This window comes from Marmota monax, unplaced genomic scaffold, assembly GCF_021218885.2.
Source record: "Marmota monax isolate L192 unplaced genomic scaffold, Marmota_monax_Labrador192_F-V1.1 WCK01_AAM20220418_F8-fsc00191, whole genome shotgun sequence".
Taxonomy (NCBI): domain Eukaryota; kingdom Metazoa; phylum Chordata; class Mammalia; order Rodentia; family Sciuridae; genus Marmota; species Marmota monax.
Genome location: NW_026693537.1, coordinates 1,343,998 through 1,371,877, shown reverse-complemented (window position 1 = coordinate 1,371,877; position 27,880 = coordinate 1,343,998). Strand labels below are relative to the sequence as shown.

The 27,880-nt window shown below is 39.4% G+C and overlaps 1 protein-coding gene and 1 long non-coding RNA gene across 3 annotated transcripts; one reads left to right on the top strand and one right to left on the bottom strand.

Moving 5' to 3' along the window:
• Positions 1-1,308: 1,308 nt before the first annotated feature.
• Positions 1,309-19,407, bottom strand: Mcm3 (minichromosome maintenance complex component 3). 2 transcript variants are annotated; one of them, XM_046458589.2, is made up of 17 exons: positions 19,099-19,407; positions 16,453-16,565; positions 15,819-16,027; positions 15,211-15,341; positions 12,735-12,973; positions 12,132-12,240; positions 11,266-11,419; positions 10,785-10,916; positions 9,990-10,198; positions 7,889-8,063; positions 7,458-7,584; positions 6,564-6,714; positions 4,573-4,713; positions 3,547-3,647; positions 3,211-3,296; positions 2,705-2,774; positions 1,309-2,039 (listed from the first exon to the last, which is right to left on the bottom strand). In XM_046458589.2, exons 1-17 carry the CDS (start codon positions 19,174-19,176, stop codon positions 1,841-1,843), a joined length of 2,424 nt encoding a protein of 807 aa, XP_046314545.1. In that variant the 5' UTR covers positions 19,177-19,407; the 3' UTR covers positions 1,309-1,840. The 2 variants fall into 2 exon arrangements, with proteins under 2 accessions (XP_046314545.1, XP_046314546.1); XM_046458590.2 differs by lacking the exon at positions 16,453-16,565 and having other exon boundaries at positions 19,099-19,151.
• A 626-nt stretch (positions 19,408-20,033) lies between these two features.
• Positions 20,034-22,622, top strand: LOC124102317 (uncharacterized). The gene is made up of 2 exons (XR_006854843.1): positions 20,034-20,560; positions 22,423-22,622. It is a non-coding gene; the product is annotated as an uncharacterized LOC124102317 (long non-coding RNA).
• Positions 22,623-27,880: the final 5,258 nt, after the last annotated feature.

Here is a 27,880-nt window from a genome sequence, read left to right as displayed (position 1 = left end):
CAACTATTTATTTTATAGTATTTACTTTGAATTAAGGGTAGGTAATCTACAGATGATTTAAAACATACAGGAGGATGTGTTGAGCATCCTGTGATTTGGTATCCCTGGTGGATTGCTGAGGTGACAAAATGCCTGTTCAGACCTGTCTCTGCAGGCAGCCTGACTGGGTTTTATCCAGTGTGCCAGGGGTGTGTGGACTCATTCGAATTACCAGAGGCAATTCAGAAGTCAACTTGTTTGATCACTCCTTCCCCAAAGAAACCATGCATGTCCCTCTAAGAATGTGGCCTGCCTGGCTTGGCACAACACTTAGATACAGGGTCAGAAAAGGAACCGAAAAGCACTAGTGCAGGGTTCATTTCCCTTGGCCAGCTAGGGGTCCTCTGGTAAGGTTCCCATGAAACTAAAGCAAAACATTCCACCTCCTCACTTGCTGGAAGCTGACATGGTATTACCTAGCTTCTGGGGAGACAGGCTGGCAGGGATGAAGAACTCCCAGAGGTGTTACTATCCTGGGTATCTAAGGAAGTCAATACACAGCCAACTTTCACACCTGCCTTCATCCACTGACCCTTCAGGTAGATCTCACCTTGGAAAATCTGGAGTCCTTAGGACAACTGGTATAGTCTAGACACTCGAGAGAAATGAGAAACGGCTGTCTTTGATTTCTGAGTCTTTCTCCTTTCTCATCCTCCATCTTCTAATGACCCTACCTTGCAGGGCTATTTCAAGGTAGCACTCCTCACAATGGGCAGAAAAATCCCAGTCCTTGGGAGAAAGCTAAAGAATCTATTGTCACAAGCTAGAAGTAAGAGTCTTCTTCCCTGTGACAAGTACTTGAGTGAGAGCCATACTGACTGGAGGACAGGAGCCGTCAAGGAATGGAAAGGTAAGGAAGGGAGGAACTCAGGAACACAAAATCAACCATCTTAGTCTCTTTTATGTTTTGATGTTACTGAAGAAGAAAACTGGCCCAATAGCAAGAAATAATCCCCAAAGAGATCACAGCAGGCTGCTGCCACCTTGTGGTAGCTTGGTGCAAACATGGGTGCAGAAAATCCGCTGGCCAAGCTTTCAAGAAAAAAAAAGTAAATATGTACATAAAAAGCACAGGCACCTATAATCCCAGTGACTTAAGAGGCTGAGAAGGAAGACTGCAAGTTCCGAGTCAGTCTCGGACACTTGGTGAGACCTTGTCTCAAAAATAAAAATAGCTGAGGATGCAGCTTAGTGGTAGAGTGCCCCTGGATCCAATGCCCCATACTGTAATGAAATAAATAAATAAATAAAAGCACCATTATTAAATCCTTGTGTACAAAAATGGTTAAGTTTATTCAATGTCTTTGATGTTTACTTCAAAAGTACATATGGGTCTTAGCTGCAAAAAAAAAGCTTTCTCATGACCTGCCTCAGAGCCTCTCCACTAGCATAGAACTCAAAGTCTTTTCTAGATCCAATGCTCTGTAGGAAAAGCAAAACAGTCAACAAACACAGAAAGGTTAAAAAGAAACCAGCTGTGCCCCCAAAAGACTCAAAAAAGTCATGTTATGTACATAAAACAATTCTGGGTCTGTTTGGGATGGAAAGTGCGATGTACAGTCCAGTCCTTCTGCAATGACGATAAAAAGAGTTCTAGTCCTCCCCACTTTCCCTTGCCTTACTTCATGGCAGTTTTCATCACCCATTTCCAAAGCTCCCACCAGGTGCTGATCCAACTTCATCACCCATGTCCCTCAACTTACACATTGTTTTTTAAAGGTATAAGCTAGTGCCAGGGAAGGGGTTAGAAACTTGAGAGAAATTTTCTCAGCACAATTCCAAATTCAGAGATGAGGTCTTCTCAGATAAGGAAGATGATACCCTCAGACACCATGACCTGGTTGTCATCCTGCATTCTGTTCAGCGCAGACTGGATCTCTTCTGCAGAGAAAGGCTCTTCTTTGTCCCGGTTGATGGATTCTGTGAGGCGATTCATGCCCACAGACTGGGCATGAGCTTCTCGGAACACGTCCAAGAGAGCCACCTTGAATGCCTTCAACCTGCCCAAAAGGGAAAAAGAGTAATGAACAGTAAACCCAAACGCTCTCAGGCATGATCCATACTGGGAAAACCCAGTGAGACAATATAGCAGAAGTGTTCCCAGTATTCTCATTTGACACACACACCCCTCACCTCTGATGGCTGCTCATGAGTATCTTTCTTTAAAGCTAACCTGGTGTACTATTAAGTTTCCTGCACATTGAGAAATAATACCACTTTAAAACTAGTTAGCCAGGCATGGTGGTGCACACCTGTAACCCCAGCAACTGAGACAGAAGGATAGAAAGTTTAAGGCCAGCCTCAGCAATTTTGAAAGGCCCTAAGCAATTTAGACCCTGTCTCAAAATAAAAAAAAAAATAAAAAGGGCTGGGGATGTGGCTGTGGAAAGCACCTCTGGGTTCAAGCCTCAGAAACAAAACAAAATGAAAAATAAAAAGTACATATCCTTTTATAAGTTATAAAAGCTACCAGGAGTTCTTTATACTACTCTTGCAACATTCCTCTAAGTTTGATATTATAGCCAGACTCTGAAGTGTTTAAAACCTCTTAGTTCCCCAGTGTTACTCTGTTGCTAAGCAGCTCACTGCACACCCTCCCCACCCTAGGAGCAAGTTCTTGCCTCTGTAGGAATTCACCCAGTGCAGGACCAAGTTCTCCACTCACCTGGATTCACTCAACTCTGCCTTCTGGGATTCCTTGGTTTCCTGCGTGTCTGCTGCCTTCGGAGTGTGCACTTCAGAAGAGGATGGAGAAAATAGCAAAGTGAAGCCACTGCCACCCACAACAAAGAAGTTATATTCTCCACTCTCCACCCCTCAAAGCTTGCAGACACATCTTGTTTCCTGTGGTTGTTATGGGCCAAGCAGAACAATTAGAAAAAGGAAAATCACAACTGAACAATAAAGAAAAGAAGTCAGGCCTGGATGCTTATACCAGGCTTGGCAAAAGATCACAGTTCATTGAGGAGGAAGCAAACTGAATGAAACTTATTTCCTCCTATGTAAGTTTCCCCCGAGTTTCTCTTGGGACAAACCTCTTCAAAACAGGCCCCTCTAAGTAGGGAGCCAAATGGGAGACCATGAAAAAATACAGTGCATCTCTGTGCACTTCTAAAAAGATCAGAAGTCAAAGAAACAGCCTCTTTGATCCATTCGGGAAGGCTCACTCACCTTGAGGCATTTCCTCTTCTGTGTCACTGAAGTCATAGGGGTCATAAGAGTCTCCATCCTTGGCATCTGACTGCCGAGTCTTCCTCCTAAAACATCCACAGAAGTTAAGTGAGACTTTGGGGAGCCCTATCCTGTGCCTCTGACCAAAAAGAAACAGAACTATCTACAACTAAAGTGAAACACCAGGACCAGGCCTGTCCATACTACTTTTTCTATACGAGACAACCTCCAAACAAAAATAGGCCCCTGATGTGAAAAAGTAGCAATGGCACCCTGTCCACCTCTCTCCCCAGCTCCAACAAGACTTTCCTCTTACTTGGCTTAGCTTCACCCTACCTCTTCCTCTTCTGCTCGTGGTCCTCCTGGCTTTTCTCTTCATCTTCTGTCTCTGATTCATCATCACTTCGCTTCTTACGTTTCTTCTCCTTCTCTAAAACCTAGAAACAAGAGAAATGTGGGTTCCTTGAGGGGTCACTGATGCCAGGGAACTGAATACAGAACTTTTAAGGGTCCCTTCTACACCATCAGCAGAAATGCCTTCCAAATGTCTAATGATTTATCTAACCTCTCTTGTCCCCAAGTCCCAGGAAGGGAGTAAGGCTGCTACCTGTCTTTAAAATGCTAGGAGGCCTTTCCTACAGTGTATACTCAATATTATGTTTACTGAATAAAGAAACAAATGGGGATGGGGTTCGAAACCACAATGGTCAAGTGGAAAACAATTCATTTCTTTATAAATCAGGTGTTCAATTGAAATTTAGGACAACCCCCTACACAACAAAGAGCAAAAGTGTAACAAACCCACAACTAAATCCCCAAGGGCTGCAATTCACCAATGGAGCAAGCAACAAAGAAGGAAAAGGGGTCAAGGCTTTGAGACTTGGTATCTAAAATGATGGAGATGCAATGTCACCAACAGAAAGGAGAAGACAAAATGAGAAGCAAATTTGAGAGTTCCTCTTTTGACATGAGTATTTGAGATGCCAATGGGCCACTTGAAGAGACTGCCAAGGGGAAAGGTACAAAGGGAAGAGGGGAGTCTCAAAAGACAATTCTTCAGGAAATATCTACTTAAGATGCAAAGGAAGCAGATGTAAAGAAGCAGCAGAATGAACCTGTAGGACATCAATTAAACCAGAATCTCTAAGAGTCCTGGCATCTGTATCACAGAGCTTTCCACAACATTTCAGGTGCAGCCAGGGTGGAGAACTGTGAATTCCTTCCCGAGGAAGAAAAGAGGAACAGGCAGGCAAATGCTACTTTATGCTTTTAACCCAAATGCAGAAGTGAGCCATCCTGAAAAGTCAGTGTACCTCTGATTATTTAGAAGAGCCTCTCAGGCCCAACCACCTCAATCCTCACCTTCTTGAAGTAAGCATACTGGACCAGCTCCACAGCTTCCTCTGCATCCTGCAGGTCCACAGTCTTACTCATACGGGCCTTTGCATGGGCCGTGGCCAATCGAATCAGAGTTTCCAGTGTCCGTGCTGTAACTGGAGATGTCTGGGGAAGAAAACAAGAATTACTTATTCAGAATCCTACAGACATGCCAAACATTCATACTGCAGCAAAAGGGAAGTGAAAACACTACCCAGAAAGCTCCAGAACATCCAAGTGAAAAATTCTGAACTGTTATCTCACTTAAAATTTAGAAAGAAAATGATAAAGAAAATTTACATCAGAGTGTTCAGAAACAGAGGGGCAGATGAACAAAGAAAATTAGACATCTTACAGTTGGGAAGTTAAAAGGTTAGAAAAAGTACATAAAGGAGAAAAACGATTGCTGGTCTACAATGCACCAGGAATATTAATATTTGTTCTATCATTTAATATTTCTTCTATCATTTAACCCTCTTAAAAACTTAGAAAAGTTCTGTAAATGAGGAAAATGGTAATCAGAGTTTAAAGTAATTTATCCAAGGTCCCACTAAGAGAGTGGCATAAAATTGGTTATCTGAGGACAGATTTTTAAAAGTCGTGTAAATTCACATAAGTCCAGAAGAAGAGGAAAACTCCTGCATATTTCCAGCAAGTGGTTCTCATAGGATGGGTGCTTTTTATTTTCTGAATGGGATCAGTTTCAAGTGATAAAACCCCAGTCTGCACTAGTAAACTGGAAAATTCAAATGGAAAGATCTGTCAAACCCACTAGGAACACAACTAAAATGCTGCATTATGATCAGTTCTTGGTTCAATGAGAGGCTCTTGGACACGCTAACAGTTCGTGTGTGGGGAGAACATTTAAAAAGAAAGGGAGCTATTTTCATATGAAGAAGACAAGTGATATCTAAACAAAAACATGAGTGGAAGTCACGGGGAAGCAGGTTTATGCTTTATTCTAAGTTCCCTTACAATAAGAGCTTATTCGAAGACTTCAATACAGTGATGTGCTAAATATGCCGCCACTGTGGGTGGGAAGTCTGGGGCAGGAATACCAGAAGACAATGGGTGTGAGGCTGGAGTAGATAGTAGATGATCATGCCTACATCCAAGCATCTGTATTACATAATGAGGGATTTGAACTTGGGTCTTTCTGCTATGAAATCCTATGTGAACTACACTGCTTCCAAAATATTTACAGAAATTCAAGGGCAGCTATATTATCTTACTAGAAATTGCTTTGAGTAACCATCATGGTTGTTCAACTCTTGGTTGTTCACTCTTGGTTATTTGTCAAAGTCTAGCCCAAACATCACATTTTGGGAAACCTTCACTGACATTCAAATCCATCCAGAAAATTCTATAGGAAAACTCAGCATCTTCTTCATCCGCACTCAAATTCACTCATTCATTCCTCCATGAGTACTCCACTGGCGTACGTATATTTAAATATGTATACATGATCTTTATATCTACCTTTCTACCTACCACTCTCAAACTGAAGTTCTTTGAGGATAGCGCTTATTATTTTTACAACTGCACAGAAGAATAGAGATGAGGTCAGTTCCCAGAAGTCACTCATATTTTGCTGAATGAGATGCATGTTATCTATAAAATCCTTTTTTTCATTTTCTTTCTTTTTTTTATAGTTGTAGATGGACAAAATGCCTTTCTTTTATTTGTTATGTGGTGTAAGGGTCAAGCCCAGTGCCTCACATATGCTAGGCAAGTGCTCTGGCACTGAGCCACAACCCCACCTCCCTCATTTTCTTTTTTAAAATTATTTATTAAAAAATGTGTCAATAGGAAGCCCTTCAGACCAGGAAGGAATTTTAACTAGGTTGAAATTAAATCTTAAAAATTTAATTAAACTTTAATTAAGTTAAAATGCTGCCAAAGCTCCCATATACCATATTCCTGTCCAAGGATACACTAAAGGGATCCCAAGGGCAAGGCTCCCTCTGGACACTTACTCTGGCAGTATCGGAGCTCATGCTGTCCTGGCTGCGCAGGCGTGAATATTCTTCTGCAAGGTAGGCAGCTGACTCTTGTGTCAGAATGGGCTTGATGATTTTGGCCACATGGATGTACTTCTTCATGAATGCGGCACTCACCATCTTCTCCCTGGACCCAGGCACAGTGAATTACACTACCCTGCCACACCTTACTACCTTCTGGGTGAGTGGCCTGTCTTTCCTCAGAGAAGTCAAGATCAAATGGCAGAGCAAAGAATCCAATATCATAATTGCCCTACTTATATAAAACATACATAATGCCCTTTCATGTATTTTTATTTAACTTTAATTTGTAAGTTAGGTAGTTGAGATACCAAGTTTAGGTATCATCTGCTTTGTTTTTTAGGTGAGAAATTACAGAGAAGCTAAAGTTTACTCAAATTCAGTTTTCTAACTCTAAAATTCTGTATAAGCAAACTAAAACGGCTTTGACAATTATACTATATACTTCTTACTGTACCAAGGCCAAAAACAGACACACTCAATCCCACATTTCATGCTTTGAACACCTGATCACAAGTCTCCTTTACCCAAATCCACTTGCAATTCTCCAATGCTTGCTATCTACTGATCCTTCACCATAAACTCACCATGAACAACTACATGGAGTCTATGAGAATGGTATCACATACTCACCATGAGGTGGGCACGTCATCAGAACATTTTATAATCATCCACCATTTACAAAGCACTGGCCAGAATACATAATGTATGTGTGGACTCAGAAAAGAAGAAAACAGGCCCTCACAGTTATGACTCCAAGCATGACCTTGGCATGAGCACCTAATGCCCTAAGTAAGCTCAGATGTACAAATCTCTGATCGCTTAAGGGAAGGTAAAAGAAATGCTCACTTTTTCTTCTTTGTCCCATGCAGAAGGTTGTCATGCTTCTCATAAATCTGGGTGTCCTGCTGTTCATCTTGGGTGAAGTTGGGATCATCTGTCGCCAGGATATCCACAGCACTACCCAAGGGCATGGCTGGGGAACCCAAGTTGGTTGAAAGGAGAGTAAGAAAGAGTTTATTTAATCCAGGGAAATGCTTCTTCTATAGCAGAGAAAGAATAGAAACCAAGACTCACAAACCAAGGACCCAGAAGGATAAAGACACATGGAACCAACAAATAAGGGTAGAACTGCCTTGCCCAAACAAGATGTCCAAAGGTATTGCAGGACTCAAAAAAAGTTGAGAGCATCTGAAACACCCACTTTTCCCTGGGTTGAGCCTCAGACAAAAGCATCTATTGAGGACCCCTTCCATTAGTCACTCTTCTCATGGCCTCACCATCGCCATCTTGCTCCCCAGGTGCTCTGTAACGATGCATCCTTAGTACATGGTCTGAGATCTCCCGATCCTGCTCAGGATCCATCTGATCCAGCATGATGAAGAGCAAGTCAAATCGAGACAGCAGTGAGTCCTGGAGTCCAATGTTCTCCATTGGGGTCTTGTACTGATCATACTAGGGAACAAGAAAAAAGCAAAAGTGACATCCATAGGAAGAAAGCACAAGGCTAAAGTGATTCTGGGAGCAGAAATAGAAGACTGGACCATTAAAAAACAGACAAGAACTAGTAAAACAAAAGGATTTTAAAATTATTACAATACATACAGCATCTCTTCTTCTTGCAACCCTTACCTAGCTGAAGCTCAGGTAACCTAACTAGGAGCCCACTTCCTAGCACATGCACTCTAACAGACTGAGCATGGTATCACCCCAGCCCTGCCCTTCCCAAGCTTGATTCTGCTGGTCTCATTCACAAGACAGGACCAACTGAGAGGTGAGTCCATCCTCTACCTGTCATAAATATAGGACCAGCTAGTTTGATCAGAGAGATTAGAAACCTTGGAATCTCTTGAGGTGATGAATTAAATCTCAGCTAAAAAGGCCAATGACCTAGAAATCAAAAATGTCTTAGGAGTTAAGGGACTTTTCTTTGATATTGAAGAAATAATGATACTGAATTATTGGATTCTTTTCTTTTCCGTGTGTGTGTGTGTGTGTGTGTGTGTGTGTTTTGCCAGGGACCAAACCCAGGGCATGCTAGGCAAGCAAACCCTGATACTCTTCATCTTTCAGTTTTGGCCCCTTTGGGCTGATGCCTGTCTTCTCACATTTCATGGTCAGAGAGCATTCTAACAATCTTGTTGGTAATAACAAGAACAATGTGGACCATGGTCACATTCAGATCCTGCCACTTTCTTATACTTCCCAATCCTTCTTCAGAAGGATTAAAAACACATTACTGGCAATTTAAAAACCTATGGTTCTCAGTCCAGGCTGCACATTAAAACCAACCTATAGAACCTTCCTCAAACACAGCTATCAAGAGGTCCAATCCAGAGATTTGGATTCAGAAATACACACTATGGAATTATTAACTGCCAAAGCAACATTTGAGCTGTGGATTCAAATCCTGCATTTTCTGGTTGTGGTACTTCATAAATTATATAACCTATGTTTCCATTTTCTCATCTACAAAAACAATTTCCTACCTCACTTTATGGAGAGAAAGAAAGAAGTTGATAAAAATAAAGCTATTAGGGCTGGTGATATGGCTCAGCAGTAGACTATTGCCTAGTATGCACAAGGACCTAGGTTCTAGCCCCCATACTGCAACAAACAACAGCAACAAAAACACAACTCTTGTCTCTTCCACTCCCAGCCTATAATTTCAGTGAAATGGTGTGGAGTAGAACACAAAAATAAACCTATTAGAATACAATCTTTTCTCTCTCTCTTTGTGGTATTGGGGATTGAACCCTACCATTTTACCACTGAGCTACATCCCCAGCTTTTTTATTCTGAAATGAAGTGTTGCTAAGTTTCCCAGGCTGGCCTCCAACTTATGATCTTCCTGCCATGCCTCCCAAGTCCCTGGGATTGAAGGCGTGCACAGGCATGAAGCAGTACTTTCATTTTAATACACAAGCTACCTGGATTGTGAGACTACAGATCATTTTGTTTACTTTTTTTGTATTTTGAAAAAGTTATTTATTTTTAAATAAATAGCTTTTCCAGAGAATTCTGCTGTGTAGGAATCGGTAAGAACACACTACTCCAAACCAAGCACAATAACAAGATAATAAGGGCTGGAGTTGTGGCTCAGTGGTAGAGCACTTGCCTAGCATGTGTGAGACACTGGGTTTGATCCTCAGCATCACAATAAAAAAAAAAATGAACAAATAAAGGTATTGTGTCTGTCTAGAACTATATACACACACGTGTGTGTGTGTGTGTGTGTGTGTGTGTATAAAACAACAACCGAAAAAAACAAGATGTGAATTTACTTTGGCCTGTTATTCCCCCAGAATTAACTTCTTGGCCCAGTTCTTCAGCAAAACCAAACAAAGCCAAGGACATGGTTAAGGGCATTATTCCACTCACCCTGCCATAGACAGGATTGGCAGCTGCCAAAACACTGCAGCGGGCATTTAGCCGAGCATGGATACCAGCCTTGGCAATGGTCACTCGACCCTGCTCCATCACTTCATGGATGGCTGTGCGGTCCATGTCAGACATCTTGTCAAATTCATCAATGCAAACTACTCCTCGGTCAGCCAAGACCATGGCCCCTGCTTCCAGACGGCGCTCCCCTGGGAAGAAAGAAAGAGAAATAAGAGTTTTTCTTATGGTCTGAGTCTGAGTTATAGGTGACAAAGAAGAGGAATTATAGTCTCCTTCCTAAGCACATGTAAAGACTTTGGCTCTGAAGTTTACAGGAAACTCTAGCGAATTCACCTTTTCAGTCCCACCTGAACAGTATCTCTGTCTCACGCTGACCCCTAAGATAGACTCTTCTAAATTTCCTTCATAGATTCTCTCTTCCTCCTCCTCTTCTAGTGATAACCAGATAGACTCCCTGCTCTTTTCACTGGTCTTCAAATCCCTTCCTCTAGTTGATAAACTGTCAGACTTCATTTTTATTTTCCTTCTAATTTACTAAGCTCTCCTCTTTGAAATTCTTTTAAATCATCTTTTAGGAAACATTCTTGTCAATAGAAGCTTACCCAAAGACTTAAAATAATTCACCCATTACTGCAGGATACTCAGTCCTCTACAACCTGGCCCCAACGAACCTTTCAGCTCTATCTGCCAAACATAAGCCAGTGCCTAGATCAAGTTCAAGATTCCATGCTTAATTTCATTCTGGGTCTTTGCTAAAGACCCTTTTGCTCTTACCTGTTTCCTGGTCTGTGGTGACAGCAGCTGTCAGACCCACTCCAGAGGAGCCCCGGCCAGTTGTGGGGATAGCCCGGGGTGCAGTGTAAAGCACATACCGCAGAAGCTGAGACTTGGCAACTGATGGGTCTCCTGTGGGATGGAGGTGGTAATGACTCTTTAGAAAATGCCTCTCATGCCACCCTGTAGTGAGTTCTACTTTTCCAGCATAGTTCTTAACACCACAAAGATGTACAGTACTGTAACTGTTTCTTAAATATTATTTTCTTCACTTTTTCCTTTACTACTCATGGAAGGATACATTTCAGATATTATAAATCAGGAATACCATGAATGATTTTAAGGAAAAAGATCCACTTTTGCTCTTTGATAGGACTGAAATACTACTAGGTGCAGAATACACAATCTTACATATTACAAGTTGTCATCATCAGTCTTCAAGGTCAAAGCAAGAGTCTAAAGCAAATCCCCAATACCATACCTATCAGAAGAACATTGATGTCCCCACGGATGTGGCTGCCATTTTCTAGGTCTCGTTCCACCCCTCCCAGGAGCAAGCAGAGGATTGCCTTCTTCACATAGTCATGCCCATGGATACTAGGGGCCAGTGACCTGGCCAGCTGGTCAAAGATATCCTAATGCAGGAATAACAATAATAAAGCCTAATGAGATTCACTGTAGTTTTGCAGAGCTCTATTTTATGTGCTAGTCTACATAAAATGCTTGGAGAAATACACAAGCATGAACATTCTTCTGAATTATAATAGCTTCTGAAGACAAATCACATTATCAGACCATCATCAGAGCAGACACAGAGTCTAGTTCCAAAACTTGTGTAGATGTTTAATCTTCTAGCAAAAGGAAAAAAAAAAAAAAGTGTTTCCTGATTCAAAACATTTTAGGCTTAATAAGAGTGTGTACTGTACTTCAGCAGCAACCTTTATCACACATTGATATATTTTATTCAACTCTAAATGTGGATATCCTGTCTTCATTTTAAAAAAAAGAAAAATGCCAGGCAGAGGGGTGCACACCTGTATCCCCAGCTACTCAGGACACTGAGGCCCAGTGGTAGAGCACTCATATAGTACATGAGAGGCCTTGGGTTCAATCCCCATTACCACAAAAAGGAAAATAATAATAATAAACTAAAACAAAAATAACAGCATTGTAAACTTATATAATAATACATCATTCATGTCTTCAGTAATAAATAAGACTCTATGGTACACTGATATTCTAACTTCAAAGAAAAACACCTGACCTTCCTCCTGATCCAGTACAAAGATAGTGACACACTCAAACACAACTCTTTAAGTCCATTCCCACCCTTAGTCCCCTCCAGACCTTGGAGCGGGTTTTACTGAACTTCTTGATCTTGGCTATGTCTTCTGCAGAGAATGAAGGCTGAGCATCCTTGCTCATCTGCTTCACATTACAGGCAATCAGGACAGTCCTAGAGCAAAGAGGAGAGTAAGAGAAAGCCTGTTATATTCAGTTCCCAACATCAGGAGCTAGTTCCTCCAGGAGCAGTATGCCTTTTTAGGCTATTGAAATAGAACAGAAAATCCAGAGAATAAGGCTATCTGAAATGAACAATTGATCTATTCTGTCTGTGATCCAAGTAGGTCAATGATGCCCACTGTTAAACTTTATTTATCTCCTACTGGGTTACAGAGGTTAAGACAGAAGTGTATATGGGAAGGAGGTGGGAGTAAGTGAGAAATTTAAAGATAAGCCATGAGGCCATAATCTTGTCAGCAATAACTCCTACTTTTGACATAAAATGGTAAGAATCACCACCTTTATCTGACAGAAAAGTGGTATCAGAGGTATCCCATTTTGCAGGCAGGAAGTGTGCTCCATGCTAAAATACAGCAAACTGGAGAAATACACTATCAGAACAGAACTCCCAACAGCATCCCAAGCACTTCATGGCAGACTCTTTACCTGAAGGTCCCTGAAGTGTAGCCTCCCTTCTTCCCAGGAAGGCAACGGTAAGTCCCCACCACCTGGACTCGGTCACCAGGCTTCACTTTATCTACTAAGTCATCATCCAGAATAACATCCACAGAGCGGGGAAGCTGGCCAGCTGGGGCCTTCTCTGGCATCTCCTGGATAGTGATGGTCTGGTGGTCCTTATAGACTGAGAGGCCATATTCTGTCTCAAGGGGATTGTTTTCCTCATCCTACAGAAAGGCACGTAGAAAATAGTGTTATTTTAGTCTTGTCTTAAAAATGCCATACTCATCTGGTATGGGAAACATAATTCAGAGTTGACTTCATAAAATTTTAGCACCCAGGAACAACCCTATCTCTGGTCTATTTATAAACTATCTATTTAAGGGACAACACATACTATGATGGAACTGTGGCTGTATTAACATCTAAATTAGGATTTTTATTCCTGCTATGAAGGTGAATATATGCTTAAACTCAGTTTTTCCACCACTAGGTAATACTCAATAGAAACATTCATCCAAAGCCTTTCACTACAATGTTCACAGTAGCACTATTCCTGATAGTAAAAAAAAATTCAACAAGTATCCAAACCATTGATAATAGGATAGTTAAATAAACATGTCTAGTCCCATAAATGGATACTACACAAAAATAAAAATATATGAAACACCCTTAAAAACAATATGGATGACTCTCACAAACACAATGTTAAAGCAAAAGAAGACCCACATAAAAGAGCAATTATGTAAAATTAATCTATACTGTCAGACATCAGGATAGCATGGCTCTCAAGAGGGACTGCAGAGTGCTAGGAAATTTCTGTTTCCTGTCTGGATGCTGGTTATACAGGTATATTCAGCTTATAAAAAAAAAAATCAAGTTATATACTTCAGTGAGCTTTCCTATATGCATACTAAACTTCTATAAAGAATTCTTAGTTTTACTTCCTTAATATTTGAATTTTCTAAAAAAAAAATCAGCCAGGCATAGAAGTACACATCTTCTTGTTTTACTTCCTCAATATTTGAATTTTCTAAAAATAATCAGCCAGGCATAGAAGTGCATATCTGTAATCCCAGTGATTCAAGAGAGAGAGGCAGAAGAATCGCAACTTGAGGCGAGGATAAGCAACTTAGGTAAGTCCTAAGCATCTTAGTAAAACCATCTCCAAATTTAAAAAAATAAAATAAAAATTAAATAAAGGGCTACTTATGTTGCTCAGTGATAAAGCACACTTGGGTTCAACCCTAGTACAAAAAAAAAAAAAAAAAAAAAAAAACACCATTTATTGTGCACTGGCTATGTGCCAGGAATTATGCTATAATTTTATGAAATTATCTCATGTAATTATCACAGCCTAAAGAAGATGTTTTTCACACTTTATGGGCAAGGAAATAGATTGAGAGAAGTTTCCCAAAGTCAAAAAGTAAGTAGCAAGTAGCAGAACCAGGGCTCAATGCAGGTGTAACTTCAAAGTTCATGTTCTTAAGTACCACGTTAGACAATATCCAGGAGACCTGACCCACCATAATTCACTTCACAAGCAAAAAAAAACTTGGCCATAGTCATCAGCAAAAGAGTAGTCTCTGAAGAATTTTTGAAAATAGAGAACTTAATGAAGACAACAGGGGAACTTAAGAAATGCAATTGGCCTACACTAAAGACACAAGGGTCTTAATCCTTAGGCTCATCACTAACTGGAGCCATAAGTGAGTCACTTAGGCTTTCCAAATGTCTGCATTTCATCAGAAGTAGACCAAGAGATTCTAAAATGTTTTTCAGTTACGATTCTGATAGTCTTGTTTTAGGTCTTTACATGTTTGATTTTCCTACCAGTTGACAAGATTGAAGACAAGGATCCACTCATATTTTATCTTTGTCCTCCATAGTGCCTAACAGTGCTCTGGATACAGCAACTCTTGATTAAAATTTTATAAAACCAGGGGGAGTGGAATTCTTTACATACTGAGTTCAGACATCAAAGTAATTTATTTTAATGATCTTCTGTCTCATAAATATATAAGAAATCCTTGCATTGTCTTTATTTTAAATCCATCTGAACAATAAAGCCATTTCTAGGTTAACCTCTCCCAAATCCAGTAAAATATTTACAGATTATACAAAAACATAATGAACCATAAATATTTCCCATTTTTAAAAAAAGCACACATAAAATCATGATTATATCTTTGCTAAAATATCTACATAGGTAGCTTTTTTTCTTTCAATCCTTCCATAGTATTTCATATTTTCTAAAGTAAGTATTCCTTTTTAAAAAAAAAAAAAAAAATGTGGGATTTTCACATTAAACTTTAGCCTGTATTGAATCTTTCCTTTGGATTTAACCTTATTTTTCACCCTACCTATCTCTAGAAGAAAGACCAGCTATTACACAATTACTTGAATTAAAGGTATCTTTTGAATCCAACCCCAAAAGAGGTCCAATTAATTCATTTCCCCTCACCTTGGTGGGATAGACAGAACTGGATGGAAAGGCCACCAGGGTGGTAAGATCAGAATAACGTCGCTCTAGGGTCTTCTTGGTAGCAGGACAGTAGTGGACACTACGAACAACTTTGGGACGAACTAGAGAACCTAGAGATGGAAAACATGCATATAAAGTCAACCAGTTACACAGTGATAGGGGTGGGCTCCAAATCCATGCAAGCCTATGATGACTCCTAATGCTGTGTTTTCCTGAATGGTTAAGCTATTTCAATACTATTTGTTGTTATTGTTTTATATATGTATATATAACACATCACCATGTCCGTGAAAAATTTTAAGTGCCAGCGATCCCGACCAAGAACTACAAGAATTCGTGGCTGAACTGAGAATGTCAAGAGCTAAGACTCCTCTAGTTCTCAGCAGAATTAATCAATTGTGCCAGCTCATGTCACCACTAAAAGTCCCCCTAATCACTGTGCACAAACTGAGCTCCTCCAAGTTTTACTACATAATTTCAATGCTCCACTTCTCTGAAATTAGAAGCTACCTTGCCTCTCCTGCTTTCCTGGCCTTCCTCAGTCTATGCCACCTCCATTCCTGGGTGCCTCCCTTTAGCCCACTCACATTTAGTGACGATGCCTTCCACACAGACTACACAGCTGAGGAAGCATGAAGTTAGAGTCCGGGGAGAAACATGCTTAGAGCCAAAGCTGCCCTCCAGTCCTATGTAGAATTCCTCATACTGCTTGGCATAGGTAGCATCAATAGAAGCCACAAAATCCTTTAAAGCCCGCTGGAAAGCAACCAGTTCCTCAAAGGCATTGCTTAGGAGGCTGAAAATGGGCAAGAGAAAAAATAATTAGGCAGAGCATGCAGAACTGGGGAGGGGGTGGGGGGGTAGGCTGACCCTCAAAACAGAAGTAAACATTCTTAAATAATTATGGTCAAGGAGAAAATTCAGCTCCTACTTTCTTCTTCCACCTTATGAAGATTTAGCAAGGATTCACTTTAATTCAAATTATCAGAGATTTTTAAATGTTATTCAGCTAATCATTGGAAGGAGGGACACTTGAAAAGAAAATGCTCACCACCTCCTTTTGAAAGTAAACAACATAGGTACAAGAGAAGCAATGAAGGTTTGTAGTCAATCCCATGTTACCCAGCCCTTTCCTAGGGAGCCTGTTACAATCTGGGCAAGAGAGATGGAGTCATTCTCACTCTGAGCCAGGAAATCCCCCCAGAAACCTCTGCCACTCACCGGTTAGCCCTCTTTTCATTTTTCCTGCGCAGGTCATTCACATTGACAATCAGCCGGTATTGGTTGTCACTGATTAGTTCCCGAACTTTGCTCTGATAGATTCCCTGATCTTCCTGCAGATTCAAATTCAAACGAACAGATTCAAAACTATATGTTTCTAAAAAGAAGCAGTTCTGGGCTGAGGTTGGGGCTCAGGGGTAAAGCGCTCACCTAGCACATGTGAGGCACTGGGTTTGATCCTCAGCACTACATAAAATTAAATAAAATAAAGGTATTGTGTCTATCTAGAACTAAAAATATTTAAAAAAAAAAAAAAGAAGCAGTTCTCCACAGCAAGAAGAAGAAGTAGTAGTAGTAGTTGTTGCTGCTGTTGTTCTCCACAGCAAGATAATAACTCAGTCTTTGCAGAGGAGCTGAATCCCAAGTACATGTTCATCAATTTCTCCTTTTCATTCACTAACACCAAACTAAAAGCTTGTTACCCTACTGGGGACACTATAAGAATATAATGGCATTAGAGCAGATTATGCTAAGTGAAGTTAGCCAATCCCTAAAAAACAAATGCCAAATGTCTTCTTTGATATAAAGAGAGTAACTAAGAACAGAGTAGGGTCGAAGAGCATGAGAAGAAGATTAACATTAAACAGGGATGAGAGGTGGGAGGGAAAGGGAGAGAGAAGGGAAAATGCATGGAAATGGAAGGAGACCCTCAGAGTTATACAAAAGTACATACAAGAGGAAGTGAGGGGAAGGGGAAAAATAATGTAAGGGGGACAAACGAATGTCAGTAGAGGGAGCAGAGAGAGAAGAGGGGAGGGGAGGGGAGGGGAGGGGAGGGGAGGGGGGATAGTAGAGGATAGGAAAGGCAGCAGAATACAACAGACACTAGTATGGCAATATGTAAATCAATGGATGTGTAACTGATGTGATTCTGCAATCTGTATATGGGGTAAAAATGGGAGCTCATAACCCACTTGAATCAAATTGTGAAATATGATATATCAAGAACTATGTAATGTTTTGAACAGCCAACAATAAAAAATTAAAAAAAAAAAAGAATAATAAAAAAAAAAAAAGCCAGGCATAATGGCAAACTATTCAGGAGGATGAGGCATGAAAATCCCAAATTCAAGGACAGCCTCAGTAACTTAGCAATGCCCTAAGCAACTAAGAGATCTTCTCGAAAAAAATAAAAAGGGCTGAGGACGTGCTCAGCATTTAAGTGCCCCTGTTTTCAATCCCCAGTACACAAAAAGTAATAATGGGGGCTGGGGATGTGGCTCAAGCGGTAGCACGCTGGCCTGGCATGTGTGCCGCCCGGGTTCGATCCTCAGCACCACATACAAACAAAGATGTTGTGTCCGCCGAGAACTAAAAAATAAATATTAAAAAAAATTCTCTCTCTCTCTCTCTTACTCTCTCTTAAAAAAAAAAATCAAAAACAAAAACAAAAAGTAATAATGACTTCCTTATTTCCATTCTCTTCTATATGCTGTCATTTCTTTGGGGGAATTAAAATAAGTTCATAGGAAATCTGAAAAGGACAGTATTAAAAGCCTTGCTAAAAAAATGGAAATTTAAGCTTGTTAGGTCCCTAGGCCAAAATAAACTACATTTTGAAAATCAGCATCTGCCCACCCAGGCATGACATTCCAGTTAGGCCCACCTTGAAAAAGTCCCTAACCACCCAAACCACAGTAACAATCACAGGACCAGGTGGGCTATTTTTTTTTAACTACTGCATTGTACATGACTATATACTTGAGAAATTTTCCAGCAAGCTGCTGCACCTTGCAGAAAGGCAGCCTGGTAGATATTCTCTGTCAATAAACCTTTGCTTGAACTCGGAGATGCATCTCTCTGTGCATATTTGTGCCAACTACCCTAACAATGCTAACTTGCTTGACCTGTAGTAAGCATTCCACTCCATGTATCAAAACACGTCGTACACCTTAAACACATACAATGAAAGTGTAAATTAAATGGACTCTTTAAAAATTTCTCATTTAAATTGCTTTTAATTTATCATCAAACTTTCAACGTGCTTTATCAACATTCAATAGCTTTAAATTAAGTTGCACACAAGAACCCCCTTTTTGCAATGTTTTGAATACAAGACACTTTTATCTGCATCTTATTTGGTATGGAAGAAAGCAGCCAAATTAGGAAGGCTTTTTTTTTTCCTTTACTACAATCTGAGCACCCTACCACTCGGCGGGCAGGTCACTACTGTCCTACAGCAGTCGCTCCCCATTTCCCTACCCCCACTCCCCATGAAGATCAAGCCTAATCCCTAAAAGACCGGGGCGGGCTTTGCCATTTTGTTTGCACTTGCTGGTAATCTGTTGCCTTTCGCGCTTGGGGCCGTCACTTGTAAGGCTTGTAGGGGCAAGTTACAGGATCACCAAGAGGGCACCTATAGAACACTCACTAGCGATTCCGGGAACCGCGAAAGAAGTTACAAGATCGCGATGAGAGGCTCTAGTGCCGATCCGCCAGCTCAGCCGCTGCACACAAGCTGCAGATGTGGACAACCTCTAGTTCCCCCGCACCGATGCTGCTCGGACTAGGAGCTGCAACCCACGAGGCCTCCCTGTGGAAGCAAGGGCACCAAGCGCCGAAGCCGGATCCCGGCGACCCCCTCACCTCGTCATCCAAGAAGTCCAGGTAATCTCGCTGAGCCTCCCGGAGCTCCACATCGTCCAGGACCACGGTCCCTGCCATGCCTGCTGCCTCGGAACTGCCTCTTACTAAGCCGCGAGGAGACCCCCACGGATGAGCTCCACTCCGACGCAAAAACTTCCGAACTTTTCCCGCCACAAAGCCTTCCTGGAGGAAAAGGCGGGACTCAAGGAGTAGATACACTTTATGATTGGCTGTCCCTCCAACGCCAAATTGCTAGCATCCAATCGAGACGCTGTTTTTCCGGGGTTTCCGCCTGGCGTCTTGAGGTGGCGGGAAATATGCCTTCCGGGGTCCTGCGTTGCTCCCCTCCCCACTCCGCCCCTTCGGACAGGAAGGCTGACGAATGGGGTAGAGAAGAAGTGAGCGGACCCTGCTCATTGGGCCGCTGCAAGGAAGAGCTCTAAGAGACGGGGAAAGCGCTGCGTTCTGGGAGTTGTAGTCCTCTCCTTTTTCCGGCTCTTAGTACAGAGGTTTTCTCTTTTTTTCAAGCTGCAATTTGGCTTGCAGCAGTGTCCAACTTAATCCGGCAGTGGGACTTTTCTTAAAAGCAAACTAAACAAAAGAGAATGGAGGTTTATAACGCAGGGAGATGAAAACATAAAAGTAAATGGTTTTTAGAATGTATCCAAATCATAACTGCCCTCAAGGGCATGGCTTGGGGAGTTGATTTTGAGAATCTTTGGGATGGAAACTAGAATCAGCATCTTAAGGAAAAGTTTATTTAATGCAGGACCCATTTGCTATCTGAATAGCGTTGCTTGAAGTATCTTATAAAAATAGCAGGGCACGAAGATTGTGAAGATACACCTGCAAAAAATAGAGACCTCCTTGTGTATTCTTATACAGAATTCTGAACAGAATTACCACGCTATCTTACTTGCAAACCGGTAAGTTAAAGGCTTTCTCACCTTATAAAAAGATCACTGGATCCTTTTAAATAACTGTTGTGAGCGAGCTATGGTGATAACAGACCAAACACTAGTGTGTTTTTCCACATGTCAGAATTTTTGAATAACAATAAATTCCAGGTTATACCACTTTCATCGGTGGCAGTTCATCGAATACTTGTAGGTCACCTTATAGTCATAATCCAGGCAATCCCAAATTCTTTTATTCCAATCTTAAAAGGTTAAGAAAGGGTTAAGGCAACCACAGGGGTTGGGGAGGCTGAAGTGAGAGCAAAGGCGGAGAGCAGATAAAAATGCAGTCGTTGTAGGCGTTCAGATAAGATTAGAACCAGCCAAAGAACTTGTTCAGGGTCGCAGAACTGTCAAGGGGCAGGAACTTATCGGCCAAGGTCTGGACAGAAGGCAGTCTCAGAATGTCAGCTTGGAATGGGGTGTGTGGTCTCTGCTGAAGCCGAGGACAGAGAAGATACTCACTGTGGCAATTTTCCTGGGCAAGACTCATGAGGAGTGACCAGGTGATGGGGTCAGGGATTCACTGTAGCGGGGCTCAGGTTGCTCTTCCTTTTCTGGGCCTGCGTGAGGAGGTTGCTTTATTTGATGGTTTGGTGTGTTCCATAAGCTCATGAGTCTGAAGTTTTAGATTTGAGTTTGATAAACCAGTGCATCCATGTGCTTCCGATTAATTTTATAAGTTCACAGATGTTCATTTTTTTAGCACAATTAATTTGTTTGACAGTTTGGCTTTGGGTTGTGCTTGGCAGAGGGTGGTTGTTTACTTTGTATAAACAAGATATAGAGTCATTCCACCTCAGCACTTAAAATGGAGTAGCTCATAGCACATTGCTTTATAAAGTAGAGTAACTTAGGCATAGTCTGAGAACTACTGTTCTATATACATCATAGAGTAACTCAGAGCAGGATACCATCCTGCTCTCCACAGAAACTTACTTTACCAAAAATTGAACACCAGGGGGAAAAGGTGTTTCATGATACCATTGATTAAATATCAATTAGTAATTAAGATACTGTACAACAAGTCTGAAATTACAATTTTTAAAATATCAATTGCATATCCAAGTTTTTTGTTCATTTTAGTTATTTGAGTATTTTTTTGTATTTTTTAATTTTATTTTTGTGGTACAATTTGTATGCTGTAAAATGCCCATGTCTTAAGTGTTTATAGCTCAATTAATTTTTACCTAAGTACATCCCCATGTAATCACTCAGTACACAATAAAGAACCTACCCATTGCCCCAGCATATATTTTTAATTTTACTGAACAGTAAGGTAAAAGACCAGATTGTTTAATAAAAAAATATTTGGTAACTCTGTAGCTGAAATTTCCATCAACTGATTATTAACTTATGTTTGAAGGAGTCCAGGACTATGCGCTGATAAATATCTTAAATATAATCTGCCTAAGCAAAATGTACATGCCATTTATTTGTATGTGTATATGTATTTCTAATTATCATTATTCAATTTATAGTTACTACATGTTTTGTGCCATTGTGGTAGGCAGATAAATTGATCCTTAGTCAAAGAAAAAAGGATGTCTCTTGACTGCTTGTTTTTGTATACAATATTGTACAATAAAAGACAAATTAAAAGAAAAAAATTTAGAACAAGGATCCTGTTTGCAATTATTTACTGAGATAATTACTTATTAACCTAAGAATATTTTTATCACTTGATCCTAACTCTCATTTTATGAATATATTGGATGCAATACTGATAATAATCTCTGCTCTAGAAACAACTTGAAATTAACACTAGAACCAGGAAACCTAGTTCAAATTAGCACAGGAATTAAGTCATTTGCAGTGAAAAGTCCAAAGGAGTGACAGTTTGGTAACCACATCTTTGATTCTAACATACTTTTTTTCCCCGTAGGCTTCAGTTTCTTCATACAGAAGATGAGGAAATTAAATTAGAAAATCTCTAGTATATCAGTTCCACTCTAACATTTTCATTAAGTCTATGGCTTAATGTGTAAAGACAAATTCCATTTAATGAATTATGCCATGGTCCTTGATAAAAACTTGATCATCTTCAACCATGAAGGACACATAGATATTTTAATTGGTATTTCTCCCTGTTTTCATGATGATATGAAATCATTAATCAGAGAAATTATGTTTCCTTGATTATCTCCCACTCTTTCAAACTGCCCAGAGAAAACCATTGGATTGTTCTTAAAAATTAGGGACATTTGTACATATTTCATTTAAAGTCCACGTAAGCTTAACCAGTATCCCTCCCCCTCTACTCCTGACTTAAAATGAAGAAGCACACATTATTTAATGAAGTAATGTATCTATGGTTTCTATATTTGCTCAAATTCTTGCTTTCTTCCTTGTTTTCTTTCTACCTTAGAGCTTGATGGACTTATCTTAATTACCAAGGCTGAATAAACACTAGGGGGCTCCCTGGAGTGCAGAATGTGCAAGAAAACTGCGGAATACAGATTACAAATTATGTATAATACTTCCATTTTTCCTTGTCCTCAGGGACCAAAAAGTACTCAATGTCACAATAAAAAAACATAATAAACATTACTAATATTTCCTAAATGACATATGTGCATATGTGTATTTGTGTGTGTGTCTCTGTGTATGTATATATATATATATATATATATATATATATATATATATATATATATTTTTTTTTTTCCCTAAACCAGTGAGCAACTTTTTATGTTGAAAAATATCTTAAACAATACCCTATAGTTAATAACTTGTTTTAGGCCCTCAGGAAATTCATTATCAGTTCTTCAACACAAGTTTATAAGCCACAAAAGCATAGAGGTTAGAAAAATCTGTTTCCAGGTGCTAGAGAAGCTTAAGGAATAATCTGAAGGTGCAGGCTTGTCCCAGCCAAGTAGATTTGTTCTCTTCTATGGTATGGACTGGTAAGAAACTTCTCCAGGTGTCATAGGTAGGGTTTCAAGCACCAAGACAGAGGTAAAGTTAGTCACTTCCTGGCTTCTCAGCTGGCAGTTTACTTAACCACTCTCTACTTCAGTTCCTTCTTCCAAATTAGGCTGTATGTAATATGTAGCTCAAAGAATGATTCATTGTAGTGATAAGGGATATAAAATATTGAGAAAAATGCCCGGTATGTAGTAAGCATTAATGTTAGCCAACAGTACTGGTGATGGTATTGGTGGTTGAAGAGGGGTCAAGAGATGGGGAGAGAATGGTGCCACAGCACCCTGATGCATTCTGGAACAATTCAGACAACCAAATTCAAGCTCCCTTCCCACTCCTACCAAAATCTTCCAATAGAATCAATCACTTCCTAAATAAGACCTTGTCTACTGGAAATCCAGTTGGCTAAATGAGTAACACAGAGACAGGGTATTATTTGACTCCAATTCTACCAGTGTTGAAAGCCATCAGGCACATTTGTCCCATGTTTAAGGAATATTATGAAATATCAAATGGTCCCTGGAATCAATCAGTGTGTCTTCTGAAAGAGTCTGCTGGCCTGTCTTTTATCTCTCATATTCCCCCGTCTTTTATTCCTGTAGTCCTTCAGGTTAGAAATATTAAAAGAGCAGGAAGGTCTAGGATCCAGGGAGCATCATAATCCTGATTTTACCATTGAATTTGACAACACAGTTGGCCTGCCAACAATTTGTGATTCATGGTCATTTGCCAAGGTTAATTTCAGCAGTCTGATTTCTTAATCCCTGAGAAGTCATCTCCGTTCTTCATGACACAAATCTTTACTGAGAATCTGTTTGAAGAGCTTTGCCTCAATGCTTAGAGGCACAGATTGCAGAAGGTAATTAATTGTCAAAAACTAATTGATTGAATATAAAATGGCATGTGAGATTCCCTAATAATAACTCCATTTGATAAATGTGCCTGGATTTGTTATAATTGTGCATTTTATTTATTTATTTACTGGTATTACAGATTGAACCCAAGGGAACTCTACCACTAAACTACATCTCCCGTCCTTTTTATTTTTTATATTGTGAAGGGTCTTGCTAAATTGCCAAGACTGGCTTCAAATTTGCAATCCTCCTATCTCAGCTTCCTGAATCTCTGGAATTAAAGGAATGTGCCACTGCTGAGGCTCTAAGTGGGTATTTTAAAAGACATAGTCTGTTAATATTACAAAACAATGAAGATACTTAATTATATCAACAAAACAAATATTATCTGAACATGTGTTTATCTAATTCTGTCCTGGACAGAAGATTTCAGAGCAATGTTGCTGAACAGAAAAAGAATGCATTATACATTTTAAGTTTTCGAGCAGTACTTAAATAAAAGGTTTTTTATTTTAAAAAGTAAAACGAAACTGGTGAAATTAATTCAATGATATCTTTAATTTAACCCAATATAGCTAAAATATTACCATTTCAAACTGTAATCAATATAAAATGCTTTAATGAGATATATTACTTTTTGTCTTGACTTTAAAATCCAGTTTTAAAAATCTCAATTCAAACTAGCCACATTTGCCTACTGGCTTCCACATTGGACCAAACAGCTTTAGAGGATAAAATCTATCTCTTGAAAGATAAGAGCTTGAAATAAGAGCAGCCATTCATTGAGCATGCACTATGTACTAGACACTGTGCTAAGCACTTTATCATATAATCTTATTGAATTTTAACCACACCTTGGAAGATTGTTATTTTTAATCCTCATTTTACGTTGAAAAGATTGAAGCCTAAAAGATCCCAGATTTCCTCACCAATAAGGGATAGAGGCAGGGATAGGATGTGAGTCTATGTGGCTATATCAAATACTATTTAAGACCAAATGAGTATGTTCAGATCCAAATGCAGAATTTGGCTCATAAGATTCAGTTCTAGTTACTTAAATATTAAGTAAACAAATATTTTATATCTTAAAATACCTTAATTAATAAAAAACATGTTATAGATCTGGTATAAAATATCATTTGCAGTGATAAATAGTAGGTAAAATTTACCCTGAAGTAATAAGGAAAGGTTAAAAAAATCAGCCCTCCATATTCATAGGCTCTGTGTCTGTGTATTCAACTTATCCCAGATTAGAAAAAATATTACGTATTGTATCTATGCTATATGAACTCTTTCTTGTCATTATTCCCTAAACAAAATATAGCATTTACATTTACATGACATAGTATTTACATAGCATTATTTGGGCATTATAAATAGTCTACAGATTAATTTAAAGTATGCACAGGCTCTATGCCATTATATATATATATATATATATATATATATATATATATATATATATATATATATATAACTTAAGCTTCCAAAGGTGTGGGTGTATGCAGCTGGAACCAATCCTCCTTGGATACTGAGGGATCAAAAAGTGGGCAGTGTTGCCTCTGGAGAGATGCAGTAATAACATTCTTTGTAGTCATAGCAAAACACTTGAGAGATACCAAAAACCATAGAATGAAGGGCTGGGGGAAAAGGTAGGGTAGGATTGGAAGCAATCAGGTACATCAGATCTGACTCTACAGGACACTGACCAACAGAGTAGGTAGACTGTGCTTGACATAGTGGGCAAAAGGGAGCCAGGGTTGACTTTGGAGCAAAGGATAGACGGTATCAAAGTTGTACTTCAGGAAGAGGGATCTGGCCAAAGCATGTGTAGAATGGATTATTTTAATCACATAAAAAGAAACAAGGCCAGAAAGGGGTGTTCAAAGAGAACTCAGGGAAAAAAAATGAGGGTGACACATTTAAGGTGGAAAACTGCCAAAATTGAAAGCTATGTATTTGGATAGAAGAAGGAATGAAGGAAAGGGTAGGGTAAAAATTAGACACACTGCCTCCAGGGCTTACAGAAAGCATACAGAGTTTAATGGTCTTTACTTAGATCTTTATTTAGAATGAAAAATTGTTTTGCAGTTAAGACAAAAAGGAAAAGAAATTGAAAGACAACCAAATCTCCCAAAACAGCAGCAGTAAAGAGAGGAATACAACCTTGACATTTAGTCTCAAAACTTTGTCTAGGACATTTTTGGAAAGGAAAGAAAATTATATTTTGTTGAACAAAATACAAATAAATTAGACTTAAAAAGGCAAAATATATGTAAATCATACCAAAATCAGGTTTATGCTAAAACTCTAAGCAAAAATAGTAAATCAACTCATAAAACTTAAAAAAAAAAAAAGACTCATGATTGCAGCTAGAGAGATACAGGGTGGAGAGCCAGTGCCACTTCAAAGTAAGTTGAATATTAATTTTAATTAGATCCATACCATTTGCCTGAGAATTTACAGTTCCTGTCCTCCACATTCACAATCAGCTTTATAGAAGCCAGAGTTTAAGATGAATGAATCTTGCTACATCCTCTACTCTGAACATTTGACAAAATAGGAGTAGAAAAATATGTGCAAAGTACTGCACTTCCCCCTCCCCACTAGAGTGCCTACCCAGAGTTCTCCTCCAGCATCTTATTACATTCTTCCAACCCGGTTGTGGGAATCTTAAGATAAAAAGCAATACAAGCCTTCATTATATTTCCAATCCTCCAATATTTTGTTAATTTTAGAGAAGGTAGAAAAACCATTGGCATTCTAATATTTTATGGGACATAAGGATCCAAACAAAGATCTCTGTCTGAGAAGCTGATAGGTTTCATATTCACCACTTTCCTAGTTTTTCGATAGATTCTTTGATGAGCCTCCAAAAAATGTCTCTGATCTGAAACCAAACCTGATGGAAAATTTTCCTGGCCTGTGTCCATCTGGTTAGCCACCTGTTTCTCCCTATAGCTAATTCAGCAAGGGGATCTGATAAAGCCAGAGGTATTGGCTCACAGCCTTAAAGGTCTGGATAAGATAGCTTTTAAAATAATCATTCTTTACACACTGTCATACACCAATGACATCCTCATTACTTAGAAATACAAAGTACAAATGTCTATTAAAAAATCCATGAATATCATGCTACATACTAGAATTTCAGAGCTAGAAATCACCCTACTAACCATTTAGTCTAAAGCCTCATTTCATAATTTAGACAACTGAGATTCAGAAAAATTTGGATATAGTCTAAGTTCAACATTATTTAAAACAAAAAGGCTTTGTGTGTGTGTGTGTGTGTATTGGGCATTGAACTCAGGGGCAATCAACCACTGAGCCACATCCCCAGCCCTGTTTTGGGTTTTATTAGAGACAGGGTCTCACAAGTTGCTTAGCACCTCCATTTTGCTGAGGCTGACTTTGAACTCACTAGCCTCCTGCTTCAGCCTCCCCAGCTGCTAGATTACAGATGTGCACCACCGTGCCTGGCAAAGAGGTTTTTTTTTTTTTTTTTAAGGTGGAGAAATAATAAAGAACAAGACTCTGAAAGAGATGTAGATTTGAGCAAATCAAACTTTTAGAACTAAGAAATATAGTTATTGAAATAATAAATTAATAACCTAGTTAAAAGCAGAGTAGATGCTTTTAATGATCGTTAACAAGAAAATAGAAACTAGATGGAAATAACTAGCAATGTCTAATAGTTATTCCTTCAGTGATGAATAAGTTCTAATATCTGCTCTGTCCAATATGGTAGCCAGAAGCACATGTGGCTATTAAGCATATGAAATGTGGCTGTTTGAATAAGAACATTTTAAAATTTTTCTTTAACATCAATTAATTTAAATTTAAATGGCCACCTGTAGCTAGCAGCTATATTAGACAGCACCACTTTAGACAATTGCAAGTGGCCAGAGCCAACCAAAGTTTAATATTCTCAGATCTTTATGTTATTTGGGAGGAGAACAGAGATTTTGAAATAAGTGATTCATGTTAAAGTTCTAGGACATTTTTGGAAAGGAAAGAAAATTATATTTAAGGACTGGAAAATTGAAA